The 22,689-nt window shown below is 35.0% G+C and overlaps 1 protein-coding gene across 1 annotated transcript in view; it reads left to right on the top strand.

Annotated features, from left to right (window-relative positions):
- The window catches only part of LOC121026796 (PHD finger protein 14), a gene marked incomplete at its 5' end in the record, with an annotated part of 52,642 nt that overhangs the window by 19,939 nt on the left and 10,014 nt on the right, over positions 1-22,689 (top strand). Inside the window, one exon of the mRNA XM_040469582.1 lies at positions 8,555-8,723. Within this exon, the coding sequence (XP_040325516.1) occupies positions 8,555-8,723 (169 nt within the window). The remainder of the gene's footprint in view (positions 1-8,554; positions 8,724-22,689) is intronic.

Consider the following 22,689-nt stretch of genomic DNA (forward strand, 5'->3'; position numbering starts at 1 on the left):
TAACATTGAATTGGACAGGCCATGGCTTTATCCTAGATTATTATTTCTTAGGACCTTTTGTACTGATTAGTGTGGCAAATATGCTTTTTCATATCTTAAAGGATACATAAATGAGACTTTAGTATTTAATACATTGTTGGAAAAATTTCAAGTAGTGTGTCCATCTATGTGACTCTGTACTGTAACTATTGTGTCAGTTGTTTTGAAAAGAAATAGATAAATTTCTTCATTGGTGGTTACATTTTGTTTTGATTTTCTGTGTTGTTCAATGTTTTATGGAGTTCAGGGAATAATGGTACCACTGTCAGAAGGCTCTAATGCACGTTTTTTTGTTACTTAAATGTATTACTTTTGGTGAGGATGAGAAATGACTATGAGAAGTTAGAGAATGTTCTGACAAGGGTTATAGTTACAAAATGAGAAACAAAAGGGAAAAAAACTCAATTAAAAAAACAACAACAATGATTTGTCCTAAAAAAGGGACTTGTTTCTATACCCCAGAAATTCATGTATATTAAAAATGAATTGGAACTGTCTGAGAAAATTGGACTACATTTCACATCAACTGGTAGAAATGATCACTTAAGGTTATAATCTGTAAATACAAGGAACTGGCCCTTTTCTGTGATGTAACTTGATATCTTTCTACAGGCATTTCTGTTTTAATGTTTGTTGTATTTGTTACTACTTACTAATGGTATTTAACCTTTGTGGGGTTTTCACAATTTAGGACTGCCAATAGATTATTTCAAAATATATTATTTCAGTTAGGAGATATGTTTAGGTGTTTAGTTCTCATACCAGTCTTTGATCTTTTAATCTTTCAAGAGGGACAAAACAGGAACAATTTAGTGTATTACATTTTATTTGTATTTTAATTTTGGTGGTAATCTGTGAATTCAAGGAATAAAGTGCTTGGAATAGACATAAAAATTTTTAAGTAACACATGATAAATTATTTCCTTGTTTTTTCCTTATTGGTCAGCTTTTTTAGTGTTAAAATGTTGCTTGACAATTTTGGTTAAATGAATGGGAACTTTTAGATACTAAAATCAATGCCTTCAATATAAATTGTATTTTGACAATTAATGTATGTCTTCATAACACATGGTATATTGCATTTAACTCTTACTGGAGTTCAAAGTTTAAAGCTGTTACTTATAAAAAATAAATATTAGTTTCGTAATGTTTACTTTATTAATGAGCGAAAGGTGTGAATTTTGACTTCACATGGCAAGAAATCTTCGAAAATACTTGGTAAGAGAAATCTAAGATGCATTCAGAGGTATTGGTGTAAACTGAGGATATTGATATAAACTAAGAGTACTGATACATAAACTAAATATCAAACATAATTTTATCTTATAACCATATTTATAAAGATAACTATAAATTAGACTTTGAAAGAAATACTTCCTGATCATTCTTTTAAATTTGAAGAAAATATTTGAAAACTATTTTACTTTTAACAGCTTCTTATATGTTTTTAAATGGGTTTTTATAATGGGGAATATCAAGATTTTCAACATTTTGTAGACTTGCTGTCCAAGTGTCCAAATGTTAGCTACTAGCCACATGTAACAACTTGAATTTAAATTGATTAAACTTAAAATTAAAAAAATCAGATCCTCAGTCACATTAGCCACATACAAGTACCCAGCAGCTATATATGTCTAGTGGCTGTTGTACTGGATAGTGCAGTTATAGAGAATTCTAACATCATATAAAGTTCTACTGAACAGCACTGATATAGACTGAAGTTTCAGGGTTAATTATATTTTAGTGTAACTAATGTTTTTTCAAATATTTTATTGTAGCAAAATACATATAACATGAAACTTACCATCTTAATCATTTCTATGTGTAAAAATTAAAAGTCTACATATTAAACAGTAGCTCCCTATTCCTCCCTCACCTCCAGCCCCTGGTAAGCACCATTCTACTTTCAGTTTCTGTGATTTTAACTACTGTCATAAGTACCTCATGTAAGTGGAAATCATACAGTATTTTTCATTGTGATTAGCTTATTTCAGTTAGTGTAAGGTCTTCAAGTTCATCGATACTGTAGCATATTGCAGAATGCTCTTCGTTGTTAAAGCTGAATGGTAGTCCATGATATCTGTACCACATTTTCCTTATCCATTTATCAGTAGTTACTAGGGTTACTCCTACAGCTATTGTGAATAATGCTTCTATGAACATGGGTGTACAGATGTCTCTTTGAGAGTGGATTATATGGTAATTCTATTTTTAATTTTTTGAGGAACCACCATACTGCTTTCCAAAGCAGATATACCATCAGCAGCAGTACCATCAGCAGTGTATAAGTGTTCCAATTTCTCTATATCCTTGCCAGCACTTACTATTTCTGTTTTGATAATAGCCATGCTATTGGATGTGAGGTGGTGTCTCATTATAATTTTGATTTTCATTTCCGTAATGATTAGTAATGTTTAGCTCCTTTTCCTGTGCTTGTTGGTCATTTGTGTATATTTGCATATCTAATTTAAATCCTTCTTTAACATGCATGTGGACTTCAAAAACAGGTATAATGTTAGCTTTAGGATATTAATTTTTTTAATGTATTCATCTCTTACATTATGTAAAAAGTGAAATTACAAACCATTGTTATAATACCAGCTTTTATAATTGATCATGCATTAACCTTTATTGAGATCTTTATTTTTCCATAATAGCTCTGAGTTGCTGTCTAGTGTCCTTTTTTGTTTTCTTTTTTCTTTTTCTTTTTACCCTGCAGGGCTCTCTTGAGCATTTCTTGCAGGACAGGTCTGGTAATATCAAACTCCCCCAGCTTTCGTTTGTCTAGGACTGTCTTAATTTCTCTCACTCTTTTGAAGGACAGTTTTGCTGGACATAGGATTCTTGGTTGACAGGGTTTTTTTTTTTCTTTTTTCTTTTAGCATTTTGAATATATTAATCCATTGCCTTCTGGCCTCCAAAATTTCTGATGAGAGATCTGCTTATAATCTTACTGAGGTTCCTTTATATGTGATGATTCTGAATTTCTGTCTTTATACTTTGAAGATTTTCCTTGGGTCTTTTTCTTTGGAAATACTGATTATAATATGTCTTGGTGTGGGATTCTTTGAGTTTATCTTCCTTGGTATTTGCTGAGCTTCTTGGATGTTTATATTAACATCTTTCATCAAACTTGGGGAAGTTTTCAGTCATTATTCAGATATTCTCCCTGTCCTTTTTCTCCTTCTGAGCCTTCCACAGTGCAGATGTTGGTCCATTTGTTGATGTCCCACATGCCTCTTAAGATCTGTTTGCTTTTCTTCAAGTTTTTTTTTCCTTTTTGTTCCTCAGACTTTGTAATTTCCATTGTTCTTTCTTTCAAGTTTGCTGCTCAAGTCTGTCCATTTTTTTTTCATTTTTATTTTATTTTTTTCCATTTTTTAAAAATTTAAATTTTAGTTAACTAACATACAGTGCCATATTGGTTTCAGGAGTAGAATTCAGTGAGTCATCATTTACATACAACACCCAGTGCTCATCACAAGTTCCTGACTTAGTATCCATCACCCATCTAGCCTATCTCCCACTCACCACCTTCTGTCAACCCAGTTTGTTATCTATCAAGAGTCTCTTGTGGTTTGTTTCCATCTCTTCTCTCCCCCACCCCTTCCAATATGTTCATCTGTTTTGTTTCTCAAATTCCACACCTAAGTGAAATCATATGGTATTTGTCTTTCCCTGGGTGACTTATTTCACTGAGCATAATATATTCTAGCTTCATGTCATTGCAAATGGCAAGATTTCATTCTTTTTGATGGCTAATATTTCATTGTATATATATGTGTGTGTGTGTGTGTGTGTGTGTGTGTGTGTATACACACATATATAATATTCCCTTATATGTGTATGTATTCCATATATGTTTGTGTGTATACACACATACCACATCTTTATCCATTCATCAATTGATAGATATTTGGGCTCTCTGCATAGTTTGGCAATTGTTGATAAATGCTGCTATAAACATTCAGGTGCATGTACCCCTTCGAATCTGTATTTTTGTATCCCACACTGGTGGCTGCACCAGTTTGTATTCCCGCCAGCAGTGCAAGAGGGTTCCCCTTTCTCTGCATCCTCACCACCACCTGTTGTTTATTGTGTTGTTAATTTTAGCCATTCTTACAGGTGTAAGGTGATATCACACTGTGGTTTTGATTTGTATTTCCCTGATGATGAGTGATGTTGAGCATCTTTTCAAGTGTCTGTTAACCATCTGGATGTCTTCTTTGGAAAAATGACTGTGCATGTCTTCTGTCCATTTCTTCACTGGATTATTTGTTTTTTGGGTGTTGAGTTTGATCAGTTATTTACAGATTTTGGATCCTAACCCTTTACCTGATATGACATTTGCAAGTATCTTCTCCCATTCCATCAGTTGCCTTTTAGTTTTGCTGATTGATTCCTTCACTGTGCAGAAGCTTTTTATCTTGATAAGGTCCCAATAGTTCATTTTTGCTTATGTTTCGCTTGCCTTTGGTGACATGTCTAGTAAGAAGTTGCTACAGCTGAGGCTGAAGAGGTTTCTGCTGGTGTTCTTCTCTAGGATTTTGGTGGTTTCCTATCTCACATTAGGTCTTTCATGCAGTTTGAATTTATTTTTGTGTATGGTGTAAGAAAATGGTCCAGTTTTCCCAACACCATTTGTTGTAGAGACTGTCTCTTTTTCCATTGCATATTCTTTCCTGCTTTGTCAAAGATTAGTTGACCATGTAGTTGTGGGTCCATTTCTGGGTTTTCTGTTCTGTTCCATTGATCTGTGTCTGTTTTTGTGCTAGTACTATACTGTCTTTGCAATAGCTTTTTAATACAGCTTGAAATCTGGATTCGTGATGCCTCCAGTTTTAATTTTCTTTTTCAGGATTGCTTTGACTCTTTAGGGTCTTTTTTGGTTTCATACAGATTTTAAGATTGTTTGCTCTAGCTCTGTGAAAAATGCTGGTGGTAGTTTGATAGGAATTGCATTAAATGTGTAGATTACTTTGGGTAGTGTAGACATTTTAACAATGCTTTTTCTTCTAGTTCATGAACATGGAATGCTTTTCCATTTCTTTGTGTCCTCTTCAATTTATTTTAAAATTGTTCTATAATTTTCAGAGTATAGATCTTTTACCTCGTTAATTTATTCCTAGGTATCTTTTTGTGTCTGATGCAATTGCAAATGGGATCGATTCCTTGATTTTTTTTTTTTCTGCTGCATCATTATTGGCATACAGAAATGCAACAGATATCTGCACATTGATTTTATATCCTGAGATGTTGCTGAATTCATGTGTTGGTTATAGCAATGTTTTGGTAGAATCTTTTGGGTTTTCTCCATCGAGTGTCATGTTGTCTGTGAAGAGTGAAGTTTGACTTCTTTCTTGCTGATTTGGATACATTTTCTTTTTGTTGTCTGATTGCTGAGGCTAAGACTTCCAATACTATGTTAAATAGTAATGGTGAGAGTGGACATCTATGTCTTATTTCTGACTGTAGGAGAAAGGTTCTCAGTTTTTCCCCATTGAGGATGATATTAGCTATGGGTCTTTCGTATATGGCTTTTATTGTGTTGAGGTATGTTCCATTTATCCAAACTTTATGGACGTTTTTATTAAAAATGGATGCTTTATTTTGTCAGATGCTTTTTCTGCATCTATTGACGGGATCTTATAGTTTTCATCCTTCCTTTTATTAATGTGGTGTATCACAGTGATTAATTTGTGGATATTGAACCACCCCAGCAACCCAGGAATAAATCCCACTTGATCATGGTGAATAATTCTTTTCATGTACTGTTGATTTTGATTTGCTAATACATTCATGTTCATCAGGGATATTGGCCTGTAATTCTTTTTAGCAGGGTCTTTGTCCAGTTTGGGAATCGAAGTAATGCTGGCTTCATAGAATGAGTTTGGAAGTTACCCTTCTATTTCTATTTTTTAGAACAGTTTGAGACGAATAGTTATTAACCATGCTTTAAATGTTTGGTAGAGGGGCGCCTGGGTGGCTCAGTTGGTTGAGCATCCGACTTCGGCTCAGATCATGATCTCACGGTCTGTGAGTTTGAGCCCCGCATCGGGCTCTGTGCTGACAGCTCAGAGCCTGGAACCTGCTTCAGATTCTGTGTGTCTGTCTCTCTCTGCCCCTCCCCTGCTCATGCTCTGTCTCTCTCTGTGTCAAAAATAAATAAACAATAAAAAAAAAATATTTGGTAGAATTTCTCTGGGAAGCCATCTGGCCCAGGACTCTTGTTTGTTGGGAGATTTTTGATTACTGATTGAATTTCTTTGCTGGTTATGGGCCTATTCAAATTTCTTTCTGCTTTAGTTTTGGTAGTTTGTGAATTTCTAGGAATTTTTCCATTTCTTCCAGATTGCCTATTTTGTTAAAATGTAATTTTTCATTGTATTCTCTTATGATCATTTGTATTTCTTTGGTGTTGGTTGTGATCTCTCCTCTTTCATTTGTGATTTTATCTATTTGAGTCCTTTCTCTTTTTGATAAGTCTGGGTAGGGGTTTATCAATTTTGTTAACTCTTTCAGAGAACCAGCTTTTGGTTTTGTTGATCTTTTCTACTGTTTTGTTTGTTTGTTTTTATATATTTTATTTCTGCTCTAATCTTTATTATCTCCCTTCTGCTGACTTTAGGCTTTATTTGCTGTTTTCTAGCTCCTTTAGGTGTGAGGATAGGTTGTGTAGTTGGAAATCTGCCTTTTTTTTTTTTAAGTAAAGTTTATTTATTTCAAGAGAGAGAATATGTAAACAGGGGAGGGGCAGAGAGAGAGGGAGAGAGAATCCCAAGCAGGCTCTGTGCTGTCCATAAGGAGCCCAATGCAGGTCTCATTCTCAGGACCTGAGCTGGAATCAAAAGTCAGACTCTTAACTATCTGTGCCATCTGTGTGCCCCTGGAAATCTACCCTTGTAATCCTTTTAGTAAGTTTTCCATTTCAGTTATTATACTTTTCATTTACAGAATTTCTTTTTCATTTATTTTTAGGCTTTCTGTCTCTTTATTGATATTTCCATTTTGTTCATAAATTGTTTCTTGTCTTTTCCCACAATCTCTATTAGTTCATTGAACATTTAAAGAATAATTCTTTGTCTTGTAGATCTGCCATCAGGTTTTCTGGGACAGTTTCTGTTAAATTTTTTTTCTCTTTTAATGGACCATACTTTCCTTTTCCTATTTCTTGTGGGGTTTTTGTCAAAAACTGGACATTTGAGTTTAATAATGTAATAACTTCAGAAATGAGATTTTCTCCATTCCCAGCATTTGCTGTTTTATTACTGTTTTTGTTTGTTTGTTGTTTTTTATTATAGTGTGCTATCTCTCTGCTAAGGATCAGACTGAGGTATAAACTTGCAGTGTTCTCATATGTTTTCTAAGCCTTTCCCTGGGCAAGGGTGGCCACTTTCTAATTTTTCTTGTATAAGCACTTATGTTTTGAATGTCTATATCTTTAATGTCTGGCTCCCAAAAGAGGACAAAGAGAAAAATGAAGGTGGAAATAAATGACAATGGTCTTTTAAGTACTGGAAGTCATTTCAGGCCAAGTGGGGGGGTCACATATAGCAGGGTTCTTACACAGAGAAATGGAACTCTGAGGTTCCTCTTTCTAGGAAGCAGCTTTATTTGTGCCACCTGGGCTCAGCGGGTTAAGATCCCAAAAAGGCTGAGTCCCAAGTGCAGCAGGGTATAGCCTTTTATGCAACTTCTACTTCTTTGTCTCCCATATGTGGTGACACAAATAGTCTGATTGGACACATTTCAAGTTACAGAGTCATGTCAGAACTATACATACCTGTATAGGAGTTGATTGGGTCACATTGCCTTCCTTTGTTCTGAGAAGCCTCCACTAAATTCTTTAGGGAGGGTCCTTACCACACACCTACCTCTTTGTACTTCTGTGATCAGAAGCAGTAATTCCCAGTCAGAGTATGGATTCCCAATATTTGGAGGACATGGTTTGTTTTGGCTATCCTGGTTCTTACTGACTACGTAAGCCACTGCAGGAATATGTGCACAACTGCCTGCCATGTGGCTTGGTTGGAGGTTGGGTAGTTTTGACTGCTGAGAAATGAAATTAACAGAAATTGATGGTGATTTACCTGTGCTAGCCTTTCCCTGGAATTTACAAGCCTTTAGTAGAATCCATAGTTCTAAAATAATTGTATTAAACAAAATCTGCCAGTGCAGTTTTTTTCTAGGTGGAGAGACACATTTCTGTTGCTTTGGACTGTGCCACCAGTGCTGAAATCTCTTACATGGGTTTACTTAAACATGTAGCATTATTGCATGTGTTCTTATGATACTTACAGAGTACATGGAATTGCTTTATACATTTACTATTGACATTCTTATAGGAGTGTGTGTACGTCTCTGTATGTAGTCTTTGTATACCCTGTGGTCATACAAACTTGTATATAGTTTCATATATTCTTCACATCTACCTGAATTTTGTATTAATAGAAACCATAGCTAACACTAGAAGATAAAAATAAACATACGAACTTACATTTTTTTCTTTATATAGGCAGTGTTCAGAATGTGACCAGGCAGGGAGCAGTGACATGGAAGCAGACATGGCCATGGAAACCTTACCAGATGGTACCAAACGATCAAGGAGGCAGATTAAGGAACCAGTGAAATTTGTTCCACAGGACATGCCCCCAGAACCCAAGAAGATTCCAATAAGAAATACGGTAATTTTTTCCCTGTTTATCATAATCATCACAAACTTCTGAGGGCAAAATTCTGAGGCCAGTTTGTTGTTTTACATTATGAAATATACCATACATAACTGAGAATTTATGCTTTATATATTCAACTTAAAGCATAATAATAATGAATACCCACTGTATCCACTGACCTGCTTCAAAAATAAACAGTAACAAAGCCTGATGTCCCCTGTGAATCCCTTGGTAATTTCATTCTTACCTGGCTAGCACAGAGATCACCTCCTTCCTCAACTTTGTATTTCTCACTCTTTTCTTTTTTTTTTAGTAATGACTTTCCAAATGTGTGTATTTGTAAATAATACATAGTTTTGCAGTTTTTAAATTTTGTATGAATGGAATCAGGCTTTTCCTTTTGGTATTTGTTAATTTGGCCAGTTTTTTTTTTTTGTTTTTTTTTTTTAAGTTTATTATTTTGAGAGAGAGAGCTTGAGCAGGGGAGAGGCAGAGAGAGAGGGGGAGAAACAATCTGAAGCAGGCTCTGTGCTGTCAGCACAGAGCCCAATGAGGGGCTTGAACTAACGAACCATGAGCTCATGACCCGAGCAGAAATCAAGAGTCAGATGTGCAACCAACTGAGCCTCCCAGGTGCTCCTAACCAAATTTTGTTGATGAGATTCATAAATACTGATCTGTGTAGTTACAGTTCATTTATTTTTACTAATGTGTAGTATTTTTTATTAAAACAATAGATCATATGTTTTGTTCTTTAGATTGGCAATTTTGTTTCTATCTTTTTTCTTTTGTAAACAACTCTGTTTTGAATATTTTTGTAAATGTCTCTTGCAGCATGGTAACAAGGAGTTAGGATATATACCAAGGTGTTCATTTGCTTAGTTATCGGATATGTGCGTCTTCAGTTTTGCTAGTTAATTCCACTGTGTTTTAAACCAGTTTATATTCATAGCAATGAATAATCTTACTATTGTTCCCTAAACTTATTTTGTGTAATATTTTAATGCTTTCCAATGCAATACATGTAAAATAGTATATCATTTTATTTTGTATTTGTCTCAATACTAATGACTTTGAGTATCTATGTATTTTATCTATTAGGAAATGTAAATGCAAGTCTTCTCCGATTTTTCTATGAGGTTGTTAGTCTATTTCTCATCACAAAATTTTTGAGGTTAGAGTTCAAAGAATTTCTTCCAGAAAGTATTTATGTTTGTTATTACCAGGTGCTGGTGAGGTGTACTAACCTAAGACCATTTTATTATTTTATTTATTTTTAAATGTTTGTTTATTATGTATTTTAAGAGAGAGAAAGAGAGTTAGTGGGGAGAGGGGCAGAGAGATAGGAGAGCGAAAATCCCAAGTATTATGCTCCATGCTGTCAGTGCAGAGCCCATCATGGGGCTCAATCTCATGAACTCTGAGATCATGACCTGAGCCAAAATCAAGAGTCAGCTGCTTAACCGACTGAGCCACCCATGCACCCCTAACCTAAGACCATTTTAAATAAGTTTGGTGTGTGTGTCTTTTTCCATTATATAAATAGTGTCAATTTCTGCCCCAATCCAGTGAAGGCTGGCTTGCAGTTATGAATTCCTGGGGAGACATTTTTTACTTTCTGACTGTGAACCAAGGCAGACACTTTTGAAAAATCTGCCTCCTCCTGAAGGAGATGTAGATTTTTTTTTTTTTTTTTTAAGTAGGCTTTATGCCCAGCACAGAGTCCAGTGGCTGGGCTTGAGCTCACGACCCTGAGATCAAGACCTGAGCTGAGGTGAAGAGTCGGATGCTTAACAGACTGAGCCACCCAGGCATCCCAAGATGTAGCTGTTTTTAGGGTTAGTTGTCATCCTTTGTTTTGTTACCTGTTTAGTTGTAGAGAGTTTTTTCTTTTTTCCTTAAAGTAACAGCTTTCTCAAAAATTTTCTTTAATCTGTAATAACACATTTAATCTAATCATAAGAGAAGTTACTTCGAGTATTTCATTCAGTTTGTGTTATGAGCTTATTTGATATTGAGGAAACAGATGTGGACATTGTCTCCCAGATAATTTAAATAGTTGTGTTTCAGTGCTGTTAATCAACTTGAAATTGTTTTATTTATAATTCCCATTAGTTTAAAACAATTTTTTTTGGCCTCACAAATACATTTTGTTTACAAATGAACTAGAGAGAATTTTCCTTCAAGCCTGCTCACTTCTTCCTTCCTTCCTTCTTCCTTTCTTTCTCTTTCTTTCTTTCTTTCTTTCTTAAAATTTTTTTAATGTTTATTTTTTTTAAAGAGAGAGAGCACGAGTGGGGCAGAGGTAGAGAGAGAGGGAGACACAGAATCTGAAGCAGGATCCAGGCTCTGAGCTGTCAGCACAGAGCCCGACACAGGGCCCAAACCCACAAACTGTGAGATCATGACCTGAGCCGAAGTCAGATACTTAACCGACAGAGCCACCCAGGCGCCCTAAGCCTGCTCATTTCTAATACATTTTCTGTAACTTCAATGCCAATAACTTCAATGTGGCTATTAAGATATTCGAGTAAAGCATGTGTCTGTGTTTGCAAAGATTATCCTTTTATGAAACATCGTTTTCTTTACTGTTTAAAGAAATCTTTAGGACCAGTGTTATCATCTTTAACCAGAGACGGAAATTTTGTACATATTATAGTGATATTTATGTGTCCATAGTTTAGTATTATTTCAGATAAAAGAGGATCATATTTTCTTTTAGTTTACTTGTTTGTTCTTACAGCCTGGAATTATAAGGAAGCTTTTGAATTTTCTAATTTATTCCAATTCCTTTTACTGTATTATTTGTCTCTTGTTTTCTTGTGTAAAAGTCTTAGTCTTCTTGTAGATATGTGTGGGTAAAACACAAGAAAGGATTCTATGGCCAGTAATTTTAGGAAATACAGTATGATTACTTTCTTTCTTGGGGGAATTCAGATGTATACTCAAGGTCTGAGAAACACTACTGTTTAGAATAATGATTACTTTAACTTTTTCCTAACCTATTTTATCAAAGAGCACTTTTTTCAAGACCATTTTTTATTGTATCATATAGTGCTGAGTGGTACCAGCTTTGGAAATGATGTTCTAGAGGCCACGAATTACTTGCATAAAGGTCATCTGTGGGGTGTTTGTTGGAATGTAGGTTTGGACTCATCCAAGAACTAATAACTTAGAATTAGGGTTGGTTTAAGCAGACTTTTTAGGTTTTATTCTTATGCAGACTGAAGTTAGAAAATAACTATCTGGATAATGTTTATCATTATTACTCTTACTTTTTTCTTCCCTTCCTTCCCCCCTGATTAATCCATACAGCAATTCAGAAAATCTTTGATGAGGCTATTCTATTGGTCAAGTACCTGATCGAGGAATGTAAGAATGAGAGACGCAGAGGAGAGTGATTCAGTCATCTTGATTTTGATCTTACCATTTAGGCTGAGTTCCTATTGTTACTTTAACTTTTTATCTTATCAGTTCTGTTTCAGAGATATATTAACATTTTAATTAGATGGTATGGTTAAAAATGAGGCAGCTTACTTTCTTTTCTTAGCACACTGTTAATTATGGGAATCTAGGTATCTAACTGCCACCTCATTTGTATGTATAACCAAGTATCTTTCACAGTAAATAACTGATTTATCTCTCCTTTTAATTTTCAATTCTTGTTCCTAGTATTTTTCTACTTATATTTTGGTACATGTATTTTGGTACATCTACTTATATTTTGGTACATGTACTTTTTATTTTGGTACATGTATTACTACACTTATTAGCCACCCAGGTGCCCCACATTGAACTTCCTATTACAGAGGTATTGTGATATTGAACAAATTACCTAACCCTAACCCGAGTTCCCCAGCTGAGCTGCTGTATGAATTTCCTATAGGTGCTATAACAATTACCATGATTTTGGTGGCTTAAAATAACACAGATTTATTATCTTAACAGTTCTAGAGGCCAGAAGTCTCCAGTCAGTTTTATTAGGCTAAAGTCAAGGTGTTGACAGGACTGGTCTTTTAGAGGTTGTTAGGGATTATCCATTTCCTTGTCTTTTCTAGCTTCTAGAGGCCACCTATATTCCTTGGCTCAAGCCTCTTCTCCACTTTTACCTCATTTCCAAACTCACATATGCTTCCTCTCTGATCTTCCATTTCCCTCTTATAAGAACCTCTGTGATTCAGGCCCACCTGAATTCATCTCAAAATCCTTGGCTAAATTACATATACAAAGTCTCTTTTTGTTACCAAGTATCATTTACAAGTTCCGAGGATTAGGATATGGATATTGTGGAGACCAGTATTCAGCCTATTACAGTTGCTTTGAAAATTAAATTAGATAATTTACATAAAGTACCGATCATGATGTCTGGGACATAGTAACATCAATTTATGTTCATTTTCTTCTCCCTCCTTCCTCATCCTATTAACTAGATTGTGTGATTTTGATTAAAATACCTGGGCCTTTGCTGCCCCATCTGTAAAACTAGATATAATACGCATAAGATTCTCAGTAACAAAGTCTATTGAGGGGATGCCTGAGTGGTTCAGTCAGTTAAGTGTCTGACTTCTGCTCAGGTTGTGATTAGTGATTCATGAATTGGAGACCCGCATCAGGCTCTTTGCTGACAGCTCGGAGCCTGGAGCCTGCTTTGGATTCTGTCTCTCCCTTTCTCTCTGACCCTCCCCTGCTTGTGCTTTTCTCTGTCTCTCTCTCTCTCTCTCAAAAATAAATAAATATTAAAAAAATTAAAAAAAATTTTCTTTTGTTAGTTTTAATTTTTCTTGCCATTATTGATCAAAGTGTACTTCATTTCACAGTAGTCATATTACTCTATCAAAATTTTGAGGAAGATTTACCTTTGTGACATAGGGAATTCATGACATATATCCTAGGCCTTAATTTCTCATTTCAAAATAATGTATCACTTAATAAAACTATTAAAATGATCATTTGTTTTACAACTTTGATTTGTTCTACAACTTTCTACCATTTCTGTTAAGCATATGTTCCCTTGGGTTATAGTGCTAGCATAATTTTTAGAAAAATAGTTTGGATTATTTCATGCTAGTAAAAGTGTATTTTCTAGTTTCAAAAGTCTTTTTTGTGGGATATGTGAATTAATATTCGGTTAGACTAATTTTGTTTTTAAAAATTCAGTCTTTATAATTAGGCATACAGCACTTTAATTTTTTATTTTTTTTGAAGGACTGTCTCTGTAGAGTTGTCCAAGAACCATCAAAAGTATAAAATGAGGGGCGCCTGGGTGGCTTGGTCGGTTAAGCGTCCAACTCTTGATTTTAGCTCAGGTCATGATTGCAGAGTTGTGGGATTGAGCCCCATGTCAGCCTCTGCACTGAGCATGGAGCCTGCCTAAATTTCTGTCTCTCCCTCTTCCCCTCTCCCTCCTCGCATGCTCTTTCTCTCTCAAATTAAAACAAACACATATGTATCTATGTGTATATATGTATATATATGTGTGTGTGTGTATGTATATACATAGACATATATGCATACAGGATCATGGCTGCCATAGATTGAAGTCCTGTTTTGATGAACAACTTTTCTTACCTCTGCTATTACTTTCTCACTTTGTATACTTTATATCTTTACATATAAAGTAACATTCTTATGGTAGTAAAGGAGCAAAAGAAGGAAAGAAGGGAACATGTTGGCGTATTTGACCAAATTCTTGTATGTTGCTACTATTAACTTCTGTTTAGCCATAATGCCAGTAAACCCAACCAGCTTATTATTTTTTATTTCTTCCTACTATTTGACCATTGGATATTTTACTTCATTACTTTTTGCAAAGGACAGTAAATCAGAAGAGGACATGAGGGATTAGTTTACCTTTATCTAAGATTGTTTAATTAGTAGTAAAACCTAACATTTATTGAGTATGCCTCATATGCAGACACTGTACTAATCCTCCAGCCTACTCCCTCTTATAAAAAATAAGTTCATATTTGACTATTATAACACCTATTTCACTCAAAATAAAACTGAGACACAGAAAGCTTGAGTAACCTACCTGTGATCTTATAGATAGTAAGCAGAATAAGACTTGAACTCAGATAGTTTGAATTAAGAACCTGTGTTTTTTCTTTTAAGGTTTGTAGAAGAGATTTAGAGGTTTAGTTGAGGTACAAATGGAGTCGTCAAACATTTGGCTTTTGGTAGTGTCATTGGAAATATGGTGCTCTAAGGCAGGCATATATCCAATTACTAATTTGTGTACCTGAGCTTATTCACATTAGATACGAGATTCGGGGGCACCGGAGTGTCAGTTAAGCATCCAACTCTTGATTTTGTCTCAGGTCATGAACTCATGGTTCCTGAGTTTGAGCCCCCTGTCAGCCTCTGCACTATCAGTGCAGGATTTTCTCTCTCTCCCTCTGCTCCTCCCCTGCTCTTGCTCACATGCACACATGCTCTATCTCTCAAGAATAAATTAACTAAAAAAATATGAGATTCAACACTTCTTCGCACTTTGAGCTGAGTGTGAATTCCACCCCCCCCCCAAGCTTATATGAGCATTGGCATCACTGTGCTTAATCACAGTGCAATAGTATAGAAGTTAATAAACTGTTTGAAGGTTATTCTACCTTGAGGAAATTGATATTAAAAAAAAGAAAAAATTAGAAGCAGCAAATCTCTAAGTACACTGGCAGCATGTGTATATATTGGCTGCCAGTATATGTTTATTTTGCTCTTCTGTGTTGGTCTGCTTGTTTCCCTCTAAATTGTAAATACTATGAAACTTGCTGTAGAAAAAAAGTATATACTTTGATATTGGCAGTGAAGATAGAGAAGTACACAATGGTCTTTTTGCCTAACTAATACTCCAAATCCACCTAAAACATTTGGTTTATTGCATCTTAGCTTTTTTGATTAAGCAACAGATATCTTTTGGATTTGTTCATTTGGTTGATGAGTGTTAAGAGAGATGGGCCCATGGACTCATTTTTGTGCTCCACTGCCTGCTTTGTGCCGAACAAGGCTGCTATTAGAAGAATGGCATCCATTCTTTACTGCTGACAGGAAGTTTCCATTTATCATAGCCAGAGAGTGCAATGGGTAATAGACCACTTTGGCAAGGCTTAATATATTTTTATTATTTAGATCCTGAGGAAAGTCATTTTTCATTTTATTCTACTCTGATTTCCTTAATAAAGATTTATAGAAATATGAACGAATACAGCATATTTTGAGACAGTAGATCCAATAAGATACAGATGCTTTTTGGGGCACCTACGTGGCTCATTCAGTTAAGTCTCCGCCTCTTGGTTTCAGCTCAGGTCATGATCTCATGGTTCATGAGTTTGAGCCCAGCATCGGACTCTGTGCTGCTGGTGCAGAGCCTGCTTGGGATTTTCTCTGTCTGTCCCTCCCCTACTTGTACTCTCTTTCTCTCAAAATAAATAAATAAACTTAAAACATATATATATATAGATATATATATATATATATAGATATAGATGTATGTAGTCCCAGTGTTACTGTTACTTTCCTAATTTATTTTTCTATCCAAAGATGTTAAAAGATTATCCAGAAAAGTTACTTGAAAAAAATGATAGCACTAGAGATTTGGTGTTTAAAAATAATGGGTTAAAAGAGCTATTTTTAAGTGTAAGAATGAAATCATATTACATTTTCAGAAAATACTTGTATACAAACATAGACATTTTCTCTGATTGATATTTTCATGTTATCTTATATTGTTAGGGTATCATTATTTTTAAACATTTACTCTGAATGTTAGAATTATTTTTAAATTGAATTTTAGCTGTGAAAGTAGTATGTTAATACTTTTTGTTAAAAGAAATTCAAAATTATAAAGTCTCCTTTGATTTTCCTCCCAACATTACCCTCCCCCAGTCTAATTCACATGCCTTGAATTTGCCTTTATTACAAGGGTACATATTTTGAACTTTGATTTTCTGACATTTCTTTTGGTGTATCTGTCAAAAAAAGGAAAGGGTGATCAGTGAGTCATATGGAAAAGTAATCTGGGCATAGTTCAAGTAACATGGAACTATTAAAGTATTAATAAGTAAAAGAAGAATGATCTGGTTTTAGAAAATCAGAATGAGAAGCGTTGAAAAGCATTTTTTTTATTTACCCATTACTTGTGATTTACTTTGTATTTTATATTAATTGTCATTACTGTACTAACAAAGTAGTTACTAATGTCATTGTCATTTTACAATTGAGAAACTGAGGCAAAGATGTCAAGTAACTTGCAGAAGGACATACAGCTTCTAAATGATAGAGCCGGGAATCAGCTCCTGAGCCCATATTTTTAAGTACTCATTGTGCTGCCTTTCTGGGTAGGATTGTTCCTGGCACTTCTCCTAAGGCCAGAATCACAGGCTTCTCATGATTTCAGTAGCTTAGTGACTAAGGGTTTGATCAAGAAAATGGAATTCACTCTGTGGGGAATTAGGGGGTTATACCACTGCTGGTATATCTGGGGCTGTAGATGTCAAGAAATCTGTCACCACTGGTCAGAGGAGTTCTGTCAAACATCAGAGAAATTGTCAATGAAATATTTATCTTGAAGCTCCGAGTCAGTGGTAGTTGCTGACACCAGGTCAGAGACTTTGACAGTGAAGATCTTAGCCCTAAGAATACTGTTGAGTAGGTGAAAAATGAGGATTTGTGGGGAAGTCTGCAAAGCCTGCCAGGACTATGACTTGGGAGCAAATGGAAAGGAATATGGCTGCACAGCATGTGAAAAAGCCAGGCATTTGACTCCCATGACCTCCTGAGTAAAATGGTCTTCACTTAAATGTTTCAAATCTGTGGTCACTAACATGGAACTATAGAAGGTTGTGGGGGAAGACTATGGGAAGTGTGGTTTCCAGCCTTAAACAGAGTAAGGTGATGGTGGTGGTGATGGAGGTGTGTGTCAGATTAACCAAAGACAATCTAGCGTACTAACCAACTGCAGTTTTTAAAAGTGCCTAATGTAGTACTTGGCAGTGTTAGGTGATCTAAAAAGTGACATTTCCAGACTTCTTTACTCTCACTCCCTTTTCTTTGCTCTTTGAAGACTGATAATATTTCATGTTTTCTTCCAGCACTGAGCATTGTGCAGAGCATGCAATAAGTTCTTGATAAGATGATTAAAATAATCACTAACAGCATAAATACAGACAGTGACTTAAAGAATTGTAAATACCAAAAGGATAACTTCAGTGTAGGTCAAAGAAGTTGAACCTGGACTTTTTACAGACTCAGCAGTGTTTTAAAATAGAGAGAGGGTTAACTGCTTCCCTGACTTGCTGAATGTCCAGCTGAGCCCTCACAATGTTTGCCATTCATTTATGTCACAGGTTTTTAGTCACAGGTTTTTTCTTTCCTTTTTTCTTTCTCTTTTCTCCCTTTTTTTTTTCTTTTTAGTTAATTAAAAGGAAGGAATGTGGGTGAAGTAGAGAACCTTAAAAAAAGTTTCTTGTGATGTTAGGTCAGCCTCTGTTAACCCAGTGAGTTTCTTCCACTGTTCTTCTATTTATAGAAGCTACACAAATGTGTAAAGGGCTTTTCACAAAGATTTCAGCAGAGAGCTCCTTTTATTTAAATTACATTAAGCAATTCTTTTCTGTAGAATTCCTACAATTTGTACCATCTGTTGCCAATGTCTATTTCAGAAGTCTGCCTTTATGCAGTTTTTTAGGGTTGAGCCTATGCTTTTAATATATATATATTCAGTACATAGGGTAATATTACTTAATAAAATAGTAACTTTCACATGTCTAATTATACAATCTGGAGAAAACTAGTAGTTTTCACTGCTGCATTGATAGCCAGTAATAATAATTGGGAATTTTTTTATGTATGTTTCATTATAGGAATGAAAATATTTAGTCTCTGGGACTGGAATCTCATTTCATAATATAATTTAGCTTCTTTTGTACTGGGAGAATGCTTTTATTCTCCTGCATGAAAACCTTCTTATAGGACAGTGAATTAATTTATATACCTAGCCCACTTTTAATCAGTACATTTTAATCATGTAAAATGCTGATACTTCACATATAGTGTTTTTCTTTGATTCTTGTATTTGGTAAAAAAAAAAAATTGAATTTCTTAAATGTTATGTGGTTTTAATCTTTCAACTATGAATTTTTATTACAGTACCTCCTTTCCACTAGTTTCAGGTAATATCTTCTTTCTTCTGCCTTTCAAGGTTGTTTGTCATTGAGCCAAAACAACTTTGTAATCCTATTGACCTTGTAGTTGCTGTTTTACTGATCTGTGATTCATTCACTATCTAGTATCATATAGTGTGTTTTATGATTTTATAGTATTCTAGTTTTAAGAGTTAATTGTTTTGTTTTTCACACCTTTGAGATCCCAGTAATTCTGTAGTTTTTTCATCTACTTTGATTTGTTCATTTTCAGCTTTATCTCATATCGTTTAGAGGATAGATTGTAACTTCTGATGCATGCAACACAATCTCTAACCTCAGTTATTTGATCTTTAGCTATGTTGTCCTCTTTCGTAAACCTTCAGAGTCCAGTAAAGAGAAGACAGTATTTCAAGATAAACTTTCGCTTATAATATATAGGAACTCAAATTTATGTTGTATTTCCTTTGTAATAGTCAAAACTATAAGCAGTTATCTTTTTTTGTGAGTGCTTTAGTCATATTTACTTCAGAGTTTAATAGTTCTCCGTCTTAAGCAATAAAAATTGGCTGTGTGGGAATCCAGGTCTTTCCATACTCTCTAGTCTTTATTTGTGGTTCCTAGTCCTACTAATGAACAATGACCAGGTTAATTTTTTTTCAACATGTATCTCTTGAGCAACTAATAATGTAAGGCACTTGCCAACAAATCCTGAGTAGAACACCAAAATGAAGACATGGTCTATTACGTCAAGGAGGTATACTGATAAAAAGGTGGCCCTGAAATAAATGTAATTTAACTAGGGAATACAGGGAATTTAGTGTAAAAATTTAGGTATCATTATACCTATAGCTGTCTTTCTTACAATAGGTTTTGTTTTTGTTTTTTACATGTTTATTTATTTTGAGAGAGAGAGCATGAGTGTGAGGCGGGAAGGAGCAGAGGGGAGGGAGGGAGAGAGAGAATCCCAAGTGGGTTCCACGGTGACATGGGGCTTGATCCCATGAACTGTGAGATCATGAGATCATGACCTGAGCTGAAATCAAGAGTTCGATGGTCAATGACTGAGCCAACCAGACACCCCACAACATGTTTTTATAATAGCCAATTTGATAGCAAAAGCCTCTTGCATTATGAACTGGACAAAATTTTAGAGAAGTTAATTAGATCAAATCCTAATAATTTAGTTTTAATACAGATTCATTTATCACTTAAGATTATTAATTATTAATGAGTGTTGCACATTTTCAGCAAAAATGTTAATATATCCACTATTTTATTTTTTTAGATAAATAGGTACAGATTTTTTTTTAGGAAACTTCATTTCTCTTCTTTTTTTTTTTTTAATTTATTTTTCAACGTTTTTTATTTATTTTTGGGACAGAGAGAGACAGAGCATGAACGGGGGAGGGGCAGAGAGAGAGGGAGACACAGAATCGGAAGCAGGCTCCAGGCTCTGAGCCATCAGCCCAGAGCCCGACGCGGGGCTTGAACTCACAGACCGCGAGATCGCGACCTGAGCTGGAGTCGGACGCTTAACCGACTGAGCCATGCAGGCACCCCTACATTTTTTTTTTTTTTTAAAGGTATCACTTGACTGACTCCTGGCTATAAGTATTGCTTTCTGCTTTTGTAACTCTTTTTTTCCCCCCTGTCTTGTATCTCTCCGGCTTTTTTATCTTTTTCCATTGTATTCAGTGGTATGATTCAGTATCTTGTTTGGTATGGTATATTTTTATTCATTTCTGGGAGCTCACTGAACCCTTTCTGTTTAAAATACTCATGTATTTTAGTTCTGAGAAATGAATTTTTATTATTTCTTTGGTAATTTTTATCCTTCTCTTTTTCTATTTTCTTTTTCTGGAACTTCCACTAATTGTATTTTAGTGCTCCTAGATTGGATCTCTGATTTTTTTTTTTTAATCATAATATTCATTTCTTTCTTCTTTTCTTTTAAATTTCTGGGAGATTTTCTCAACTTTATATTCCAACTGTTTTGCTAAATTTCTGATTTGGGATGTGTAATGTACCTCCATTGTTCCTTTTTCTTTTAATAACAGATGTTCTTATTTCATGATGGCAAAAACTTCTTTTATCTCTTTAGGAATATTTATTGTAATTACTTTTCAGTTTTCTTTTGTATCCTTCATTGTCTTTGTTTCCTCTGGGATCCTTATTTCTGTTTGTGTTTGTCTCTTTCATGTTGAAGCTTTCAGATGCCTGGGGATCCTTTGATGTCCATATGTATATATATATATAGTAATTAAGTTTAAGCCGTTTTCCCTATAGCTGTGATTTTATGATCTGGGGACGTATTCTTTGAGAACACCTTAAATGTCAGTATCTGTAGATGTTTTCTACATCAGTTCAGTAGAACTATTCTCTTATCTCTTAACTGGTAGGTATAATTTTAACTGCCAGACTCCTGGACAGGTAAGGAAAAAAGGGCTAAAGGTCTCACAGTTCAGAAACAGAATTCCATTTAAACCTTCTGGTTTCTGTTTTGCTGTCTCACTGTTCGCTTCTCTGTGCCTGATAATCCATTGTCCAGAGTCTGTTTAGTTTTTTTTTTTTCTCCAGAGAATATGCCCCCTGTGTCTGGTGGGAGAGGAGTAATCTCTTAACAGCATAGGGAGGGAGTGAAATCCCTTATACCTTTATGTTGCTGAATTTTAAACCAAAGTAACATTTTATCTCTTAACTATATAGTTTGTGTGATTGTTACTTACTTCAGGACTTTGTTTTTTAAGTGTTACTTGTATTTTTTTCAAATAGTCATTGTTAATGCCTTATCTCCATCTATAGGATGATAGCTTTAATAAATGTGTTTGTGTATACATTTGATTTCTAGTGTGGTAAGTGGAATAATGGCCCTCCAAAAATGTCCACGTCCTAATCCTCAGACCTTGTAAATATGTTCCCTTACATAGCAAAGGAACTTTGCAGGTATGATTAAATTTAGTTATGGATCTGGAGATAGGAAGATTAACCAGGGTTATCCATGTGATCCCAGTCTAAATCACATAAGTACTTAAAAGGAGTAAATGATGTAGAGTCAGTAGATGAATTTTGTAGTGCTTAATTAGTTTTTTCAACATTGATGGATATTGAAATGATTTTGAAAGGCATTTTTGCTTTATTTAGATGTAAGTTAAATATAAAATCATTTAAGCAGTAATGGAAAATTGGTTCATTATTATTTAAAGTTTGCTACAATTAAAAATGATCAACTTATGGCTGATTTTTTTATAACTTTTATTGAGATATAATTCACATACCATACAATTCATTCATTTAATGTTGTATAATTTAGTGGTTTTTGGTAAATTCATGGAATTGTCCAGCCATTACCAAAATTAATTTTAGAACTTTTTTTTTAATGTTTATATTTATTTTTGAGAGAGAGAGAGAGAGAGAGAGAGAGAGATTGAGAGAGCAAGCTGGGGAGGGGCAGAGAGAGAGGGAGACACAGAATCCAAAGCAGGCTCCAGGCTCTGAGCTGTCAGCACAGAGCCCGACGCGGGGCTCGAACTTGTGAACTGTGAGATCATGACCTGCGCTGAAGTCCGACACTGAACCGACTGAGCCACCCAGGTGCCCCTAATTTTAGAACGTTTTTATTGCTCTGCTCCTCCCCGCACCCCCATTCCCACCAAAATTCCTATACCCATTACCAGTGACTCTATTCTCCATTCTCCTAGCCACACGCCCTGGGCAATTCCTAATCTACTTTCTGTCACTGTATATTTACCTATTTTGGACATTCCTTATAAAGGGAATAATATGTGGTGTTTTATGACGGCATTTTTTTCACCTACCATAATATTTTAGGACTTATTCATGTT

The sequence above is a fragment of the Herpailurus yagouaroundi genome, unplaced genomic scaffold (genome assembly GCF_014898765.1).
Source record: "Herpailurus yagouaroundi ecotype Mexico unplaced genomic scaffold, PumYag 162487, whole genome shotgun sequence".
Classification (NCBI taxonomy): domain Eukaryota; kingdom Metazoa; phylum Chordata; class Mammalia; order Carnivora; family Felidae; genus Herpailurus; species Herpailurus yagouaroundi.